At 40.2% G+C, this 8,826-nt stretch overlaps 1 protein-coding gene across 2 annotated transcripts in view; it reads right to left on the reverse strand.

Moving 5' to 3' along the window:
- Nucleotides 1-8,826, reverse strand: part of USP43 (ubiquitin specific peptidase 43) — an 84,138-nt gene that overhangs the window by 34,367 nt on the left and 40,945 nt on the right. For both annotated transcript variants that reach the window (XM_017531442.2, XM_017531441.2), the window contains exons 8-9: nt 6,672-6,783; nt 693-796 (exon numbers count right to left, since the gene is read on the reverse strand). In XM_017531442.2, the coding sequence (XP_017386931.1) occupies nt 693-796; nt 6,672-6,783 (216 nt within the window). The remainder of the gene's footprint in view (nt 1-692; nt 797-6,671; nt 6,784-8,826) is intronic.

Raw genomic sequence — 8,826 nt, forward strand, 5'->3', positions numbered from 1 at the left:
AACCTAAAATGCAATGAAATTTAAAAAAAAAAAAAAAGAAGAAGTGTAGAGGCCCATCTCAGTCAGGTAGAATTTGGCTGACCAAGTCAGGAAATGAGTGGACCTTACTGAGAACCTTGGGTCTGTGGGAAAATGAAGAGAAGTGCCAGACAATTCATTTATAGAGCAGAACTGTCCCACAGATGTTGTTTTGCAAGGCCACATGCACCAGAAGGCTTTCAAGGTAGCCACCAGAGACACGGCCACACTGGCTTTAACCTTTAGCCACAGTCCACAATCTCTTACAGTTTAGGACCAATGAATCAGCTATAGAATCTTCAGGTACCCTAGGGAGATATTCTTGTTGAATTCAGGAGCATGACCTAATTGAACAAATTTGGGTTTTAGTTATATCAATCTGGGTTCAAATTTGGGCTTGCCTATTAACTAGTTGTTTAAGTGTGATCAAGTTAACTAATCTTCGAGAACACTGGTGTCCCCCTATCTTTGAAGTGGACATAATGGTGCCTCTCTAGACATAAGGGTCCAAAGCACACCATATGCCCAATGATCTAATGCAGCAGCTGGTATTGGAGAGGTAAGTGATCAAGAATAACAAATACTGTGAGCAATCTCATTGGTATAACCCTCAAAAAACTCTAGTGGCATAAGAAAGGGTTCATTATCTCACTGAACCTGGACCTTCCCCTTACCTGTCAATTGCCCAGTGACAGAGGGGCTGACTGTCCTTTGGGGACAAATAGCTGCAGGCCACAGAAAGCCCCACAACACGGATGGAGAACAGAGACCCCAGGTTCTGCCAAGACAAAAACAATGGCTCATTATGTAGTCCCTCTATTGATTTAAATTAGACTCTAAAGTGGCACATACATTTAAAAATGTAAACATTATTTTCCAGAGTGTATTTTGATTATTCCCTTAATAATTGGAATTCAAAATTAAGAGCTGAAAACTTCATTATTTTCAAAGATGCACACTATACCTTTTAATGTAATGATCTAATTAAACCTTCCCCCCAAAAACGAACACAGTGTATTTAAATAACAAATGTTTAACTGGAGGAGATACTGGTACATTTAATGGAACATAAGTCAATCATGTTAATTAATTTTTAATATGCAGCAACCTACTTTATTAAGATGATTATCATCCTCACAATGAGGCAATTTTTTAAAAGCCAATTCATGTATTTTTTACAAAGTAAATATTTATACATTTTTAAATAAGCTATACAAAGACATAGCACCTTAGTTACTATTTTAAGATATGTGTTTTTATTTTGTAACTTTTCTGAAATTGAAATGAGGCTTACAATAATATGTTTAATGGAAGATGCTTCTTAAACGCTCAATGGAATTAACAACTCAATTAAAAAATGAGCAAACATTTGAGTAGATACTTCTCAAAAGATGGACAGATGGCCAAGAAGCCCATGAAAAGATCAGCAACATCATTAGTCATTAGAGAAATGCAAATCAAGACCATGATGAGGTACCACTTTACACCCACTGGGATGGTTATAATTAAACCTATATTTTTTTTAGATGAAGTCTCACTCTGTCACCCAGGCTGGAGTGCAATGGCACAATTTCGGCTCACTGCAAACTCTGCCTCCCGAGTTCAAGTGATTCTTCTGCCTCAGCCTCCCAAGTAGCTGGGATTACAGGCACCTACCACCACGCCCAGCTAATTTTTGTATTTTTAATAGAGATGGGGTTTCACCATGTTGGCCAGGCTGCTCTCCAACACCTGACCTCAGGTGACCCTCCCGTCTCGGCCTCCAAAAGTCCTGGGATTACAGGCATGAGCCACTATGCCCAGCCTATAATTAAAATTTGCAATTTTTTTTTTTTAAACAGAAAATAACAAGCATTGGCAAGCATATGGAGAAACTGGAACCCTTATGCATTGCTGGTGAGAATGTAAAATGGTACAGTTGCTGTAGAAAACAGTTCAGCAGTTTCTCAAAAGGTTAAATGTAGACTACCACAAAACCTTTAATTCTACTCTTAGGTGTATATCTAATAGTCAAAAGGAGGGGCTTGAACAGATATTTATACACCAATGTTCATGGCAGCATGATTCAAAACAAGTCAAAAGAAAGAAACAACCCAAGTGTCCACCAACAATGGATAAACAAAATGTGGGATATATACGCAATAGAATATTATTTAGCCTTAAAAATGAAGGCAGCCTGGTGTGGTGGCCCACATCTGTAATCCCAGCACTTTGGGAGGCTGAGGCAGGTGGATTCAGGAGTTTGAGAACAGTCTGACCAACATGGAGAAACTCCGTCTCTACTAAAACTACAAAAAAATTAGCCAGGTATGGTGACGAGTGCCTGTAATCCCAGCTACTCAGGAGGCTGAGGCAGGGGAATCACTGGAACTGGGGAGATGGAAGCTGCAGTGAGCCAAGTTCATGCCATTGCACTCCAGCCTGGGTAACAAGAGTGAAACACAGTCTCAAAAAAAGAAAAAATTAAAAAACAAAAAAAGAGGCCGAGCGCGGTGGCTCAAGCCTGTAATCCCAGCACTTTGGGAGGCCGAGGCGGGTGGATCACGAGGTCAAGAGATCGAGACCATCCTGGTCAACATGGTGAAACCCCGTCTCTACTAAAAATACAAAAAAAAAATTAGCCGGGCATGGTGGTGCGTGCCTGTAATCCCAGCTACTCAGGAGGCTGAGGCAGGAGAATTGCCTGAACCCAGGAGGCGGAGGTTGCGGTGAGCCGAGATGGCGCCATTGCACTCCAGCCTGGGTAACAAGAGCGAAACTCCATCTCAAAAAAAAAGAAAAAAAAGAAAAAAAAGAAAATTCCAAGATATGCTACAACATGGATGACCCTTAAAAGCATAACATTTAGTGAAGTAAGTCAGATGTACAAAGATAGATATCATATAATTTTAGTTATTTGAGTATCTAATACAGGAAACTTCATACAGATAGAAAGTAGAATGGTGGTTGTAAGGAGCTAGGGAGAGGAGAATATGGGGAATTGTTTAATAAGTACAAAGCTTTTATTGAGGAATTGTTTTCTAATAGGTATAAAGGTTTATTTGTTTGTTTGTTTTGAGAGAGAGTCTTGCTCTGTCACCCAGGCTGGAGTGCAGTGGTGTGATCTCAGCTCACTATAACCTCCACCTCCCAGGTTCAAGCAATTCTCCTACCTCAGCCTCCAGAGTAGCTGGGATTACATGCACACACCACCACACTTGGCTAATTTTTGTATTTTTAGTAGAGAGGGGGTTTCACCATGTTGGCCAGGCTGGTCTTGAATACCTGACCTTAGGTGATCCACTCACCTTGGCCTCCCAAAGTGCTGGGAGTAGAGGCGTGAGCCACAGCGCCCAGCCAAAGTTTTTGTTTTTTAATAGGTATAAAGATTTTGTTGCTGATGAAAAAATTGGGAGTATACATAATAGTGATGGTGACACAATACTATAAATGTGATTAATATTCACTTACGGGTGGTTAAAATAAATGTATATATATTTTACCAACAATTTTTTTTTAAAAATCAATGGGGTCTTCATTCAAAAGAAATATGGTTCTTAAATTGGTCACTGATGATCTTGACAACCAGAAATAAAATAAAATCTTCTTCCAAACTCTGACAAGGTAAAAGGCAGACATGTTTTCTTAAAAACCAGGGAGGAAATATAGGTTAGATTATGAAAGGAAAACAAGAGAAAAGCATCATAATTCCAGAAAAGAGGAACAACACATGGAAGGATGGAATGATGCGAAACAGACGCAGAGCTGTGAGCTGACTCCTTCAGCCATCGGAGCTGATGTGTGTGGGGAGCCTAGGCCACAAGGCTCGTGGGTAAACTGGAACTGGACTGCAGGGGGTCTTGAGTGTGAAGGACAAGGAGCTTGTATGTCTAGCCAGACTCTCGCCACATTCTAGCTCATCTATGGCTTCAACAAAGAGGAAATCAATGGCTGGAAGCAAGCTGACTCCAGGGGTTTGACTGAGGGTTGGCCATGGAAGGGTGTTCTCCCTGAGGAGAATGTTAACTTAAATCTGGGGGAGGAAACTCTCTTTCTTCCACTCCTAATGGAGCCTTGCTGTTTGGATAGCATCATCACGGCAGCAACATCTGCACAGAGCAGCCTACTGCCGGCATGCAAAGAAACAGTGCCGGCCTCACACACTGCCGTTTACAAAATACCATAAAAATGTTTGGGTGGCCAGGCATGGTGGCTCATGCCTGTAATCCCAGCACTTTGGGAGGCCAATGTGGGAGGACCACTTGAGGCCAGGAGTTTGATACCAACCTGGGCAACACAGTGAGACCCCATCTCTGCAAAAAAATTAAAATAATTAATCAGGCATGATAGCAGGTGCCTGTAGTCCCAGCTACTTGGAAGGATAAGGTGGGAGGATCACTTGAGCCAGGAGTTCAAGGCTGCAGTGAACTATGATCTCACCACCACATTCCAGCCTGGCCAACAGAGTAAGACTCTATCTCTTTTTTTAAAAAAAAAAAAAAAAAAGCAATGATAGCTCTTTTTTCATAATACATACGAATTAATCCTATCCAGTAAATTGGTCATTTTTGTAAGAAACTTTCCTGTTCTCTATACTTGGCTAGGAAGGTTCATGTTCAAACCTTCAATACACATAAGTTTAATCTCTTCAGTTCAATATTGAGAATCCTGAATATATTCTCTTCAAATTACTATATTTGCATCAGTATTTAATACAGTATTAAAGGAATTATGGGTTAAATGGATGGGCCAGCCTGGGAGCCTCACAACCATCTAGAACACATTACTCCTACAGAAAATCAAGTGTGACCATACCTTTACCCATGAATCTGTAGGAAAGCATCTGTGGCTGAGTCAAAGGTTGCCTCTATTAGGATTTTTGCTGGCTCCATTGATTGCTTGATCCATTTCTAAAACTGAAATTGGGCCGGGCACAGTGGTTCATACCTGTAATCCCAACCCGTTGGGAGGCTGAGACAGATGGATCACCTGAGCCCAGGAGTTTAAGACCACCCTGGGCAAAATGGTGAAACTCCATCTCTAGCAAAAATATTTAAAAATTGACTGGGCGCAGTGGCTCATGCCTATAATCTCAGCACTTTTAAGAGGCCGAGGCGGGGGGATCACAAGGTCAGAAGTTCAAGAACAGCCTGGCCAAGATTGTGAAACCCTATCTCTACTAAAAATTCAAAAATTAGCTGGGCAAGGTGGCGCCTGTAATCCCAGCTACTCAGGAGGCTGAGGCAGAGAATTGCTTGAACCCAGGAGGCAGAGGTTGCAGTGAGCCAAGATCGCTCTATTACACTCCAGTCTGGGCGACAGACTGAGACTCTGTCTCAAAAAAAATAAAAAATAAAAATATTAGCTGGGTGCGGTGGCACACACCTGTAGCCCCAGCTACTCAGGAGGCAGAGACGGGAGGATCGCTTGAGCCTGGGAGGTTGAAGATGCAGTGAGCCATGACCATACCACTGCACTCCAGCTTGGGTGTTGGAGTGAGACCCTGTCTCAAAAATAAAATAAAGATGAAATGACTGCAAAGGTGTGGAGGCAAAAGTACAGGTGTGTGAGCAGGTGAGAGTAAGGACAGCTGAGTTAAATGCTCACAGGAAGGTGGTTTCATCCATTGCAATAATTAGTAACTCAAGGTTTGGGAGGAGGCAAAAGCTGTCACTGGATGTGCTGACCTACTTGTAGAGGAGTTTCTAATTTGGGCACTTTGGCAGATCTGCTCTCCAGTACATTGAACAAAATCCTTTAGAGATAAAAGTTGGTACAAATGTATTGAAGGTTTTTAACAAAATGTTATTTGGTATAAATCAAACCTATGGTTTTCGATGAGCAGGAAGGAACATGAATTATGAGGAATTATCTCTGAGGTAAGGTCTGTGTGTGCCCCAAATAAAAAGCTTTTACTATGAGAATAGTTAGGGGAAAACAGGAATCTGATGCTACTGACCTGTCCCTAAACATTTCAACATCTTCTGTGCCAAGCAACCATCAGAATAGTTTCTGATATTATATGATCTAAAAATAAAATCAATAGTTTTTAAAAATTTTGTTTTTGTTTGGAAACTATCAATGTGAGAATAAATAAATAAATAAGGCAGATGTTGCTTTTCTTTGAGTTATCTTAGTTTTTAAAAAACTGGACAAAATTAGTTTAACATCCAGATTTTCATATTTGGACATAATTGTTCATTTTAATTTTCCACAGAAATTCTATCTCAAGTCCCTTGAAATTGTTAATTTAAACATACAGTTACAATTTATTACAATATGCTATCTTCTAGGAAAAACTATGGTAAGCCATAAGTATACAAAATTGGGAATAATAATGTAAATGCTTAGGGAGTGGTGGAAAATGTGAAAAAAATTTTTTAAAAATGTACATGCTATTTTTTATCCCAATGGTGTTTTGAAAGATTTAATAAAAAATGCTCTGTCCATGAAAGTTATTTTGGAATGGCACAAAAGTAAAACTCTACAGACTAGAAAATGGTCACTTCCTTGCACATAAATTTAAGTCATTTTATAAAGCAGTATGAGTACTTATTAACAGCAAATTCTCCTCTCCTGAGCTACCCTAGATTCTACCCCTCCCAACACACACACACGTATGCACACACACACACACACACACACACACACACACACACACACACCACACTGACCTGTACAGGGGCCTCACTCTTCATAAGATGGCGGACCTTGCTGAGGATAGACTGCTGGAGCTGGGCCCAGGAAATAGCTCTGTCTTCCCTTATCAGGAAGGGTGGCCCAAACCTGAAAATCCAAGGAAATCAGGTTATCCCAGCAAAGGAAAAACCACCAACATCCACCAGTCATGAGTGGTTGTTCTACCTCTGGCTTTCTCACAATAGGATAGGTGACGAGTTAAGAACCAAAGCCAAAAACCCAACAGCAAAAAAACAAAACAAAACAAACAATCCCATTTAAAAATGGGCAAAGGATCTGAACCGACATTTCTCAGAAAGACATACGTAGCCAACAGGCATATGAAAAAATACTCAACAATACTAATTATCAGGGAAATGCAAGTCAAAACCCCAATAAGATATCATCATACCTTAGTTAAGATGGCTATTATCAAAAAGATAAGAAAAAACAAATGCTGGTGAGCATGTAGAGAAAAGAGAACTCTTATACACTGTTGGTGGAAATGGAGACACCATGGAGAACAGCACGGTGGTTCTTTAAAAAACTAAAGCTAGAACTACCATATGACCCAGTCATCCCACTACTAGGTATTTATCCAAAGGAAAGACCATTATGTGAAAGAGATCTCTGCACTCCTGTGTAAATTGCAGGGGTATTCACAATAGCCGAGATTCCAAATCAACCTAAGTGTACATCAGTGGATGAATGGGAAAGAAATGAAAAAGAAAATGTAGTCTATATACACAGTGGAATAGTATGCACCCATAAAAAGAATAAAATCCTGTGGTTTGCAGCAAGATGGATGAGGCTAGAGAACATTATGTTAAGTGAAATAAGTCAGGCACAGGAAGATAAATACCACATGTTCTCTCTCATGTGGAATCTAAAATAGTTAATGTCAAAGAAGTAGAATAGAATAGTCATTCTACTAGAGGCTGGGAGGGGCTGGAGAGGGTCTAAGGTAAGGTAATGAATTAAAAATTATAGCTAGATAGGAGGAATAAGTTCCAATGTTCCATAGCAGTAAAGGGTGACTATTGTTAACAGTCATTTATTGTATGTTTTCAATAGCTAGAAGGTAGGATTTTGAATCTTCCCAACACAAAGAAATGATAAATGTCTAAGGTAATAGTTATGCCAATTACCCTGATTTGATCATTACACACTATATACATGTATCAAAATATCACTCTGTACCCCATAAATATGTACAATTATGTGTCAATTAAAAGTAATGTAAATATTTTTAAAGCCAAACACAATACAAAATTGCCAATCAGAGAGCCTCATAATGAATAGAAACACTGCAATGTAAACAGAGGCCCAGTGACACAAAGCCAGATAGACACTGCCATGTAAACAGATTACTCTAAATGACCAGCTAGCTGGCAAAGTCTCTTCCCCACAGCACGGAGTAGAGCAAGAGAAACTTGGAGCCAGAGGAAGGCAAGGCAGAGACATAAATCCAGACGACCCAATTGTTGGTTTGGGGTATCAGAAATATTCTTATCACTGGGGATGGTTTCCATGTCCCAACCTAGTAAGCACACAGCAGTGAGCTCATGGGGTACAGAATGCTGGGTGAGCCTGTGCCTGGAGGCCCTAACTCTGCCGTGGGTACTCCTGGACAAATCACTAGCCACTTGCTGCTTCCTGACCTCACTGCAGCCTGTGTGAAGACCCAATGAGGTAAGAATGTGAAACTGTTGAATAAAATTGGCCAAAGCAGAGCACGAGTATGAGGTGATCTGTCTGGACAGGCAAGGGCACTGTGCGTCCATTGTTGTATGGACAGATCCGTTCACTTAATTCATCCTGTACCATGAGCCATTCCAAGTTTTCATTTAAACAATGCTTGCTTATCGCAGGAACTACATGTAGCCTTGGACATACCTGTGGATACACAATTATTCCCTTAGGGTAAAATTCCAGAAGTAGAAAGGCAAGACTAAAGCTCTTTCTTCCCATACTGTCCACAAAAGCCATACCAATTTACCTGATTCTCTGGACTCTGGCCCAGAATGAGTATTATCAATTTCTAAAAATTATTTAATAATCTAAAAGGTTAAGAATAGTATCTTGCTGTTGTAACCAGTATTTCTTCTACTACAAATGATGTTGCTTTTTTTTTTTTTTTTTTTTTTTTTT

This window comes from Cebus imitator, unplaced genomic scaffold (genome assembly GCF_001604975.1).
Source record: "Cebus imitator isolate Cc_AM_T3 unplaced genomic scaffold, Cebus_imitator-1.0 Scaffold72, whole genome shotgun sequence".
Taxonomy (NCBI): Eukaryota; Metazoa; Chordata; class Mammalia; order Primates; family Cebidae; genus Cebus; species Cebus imitator.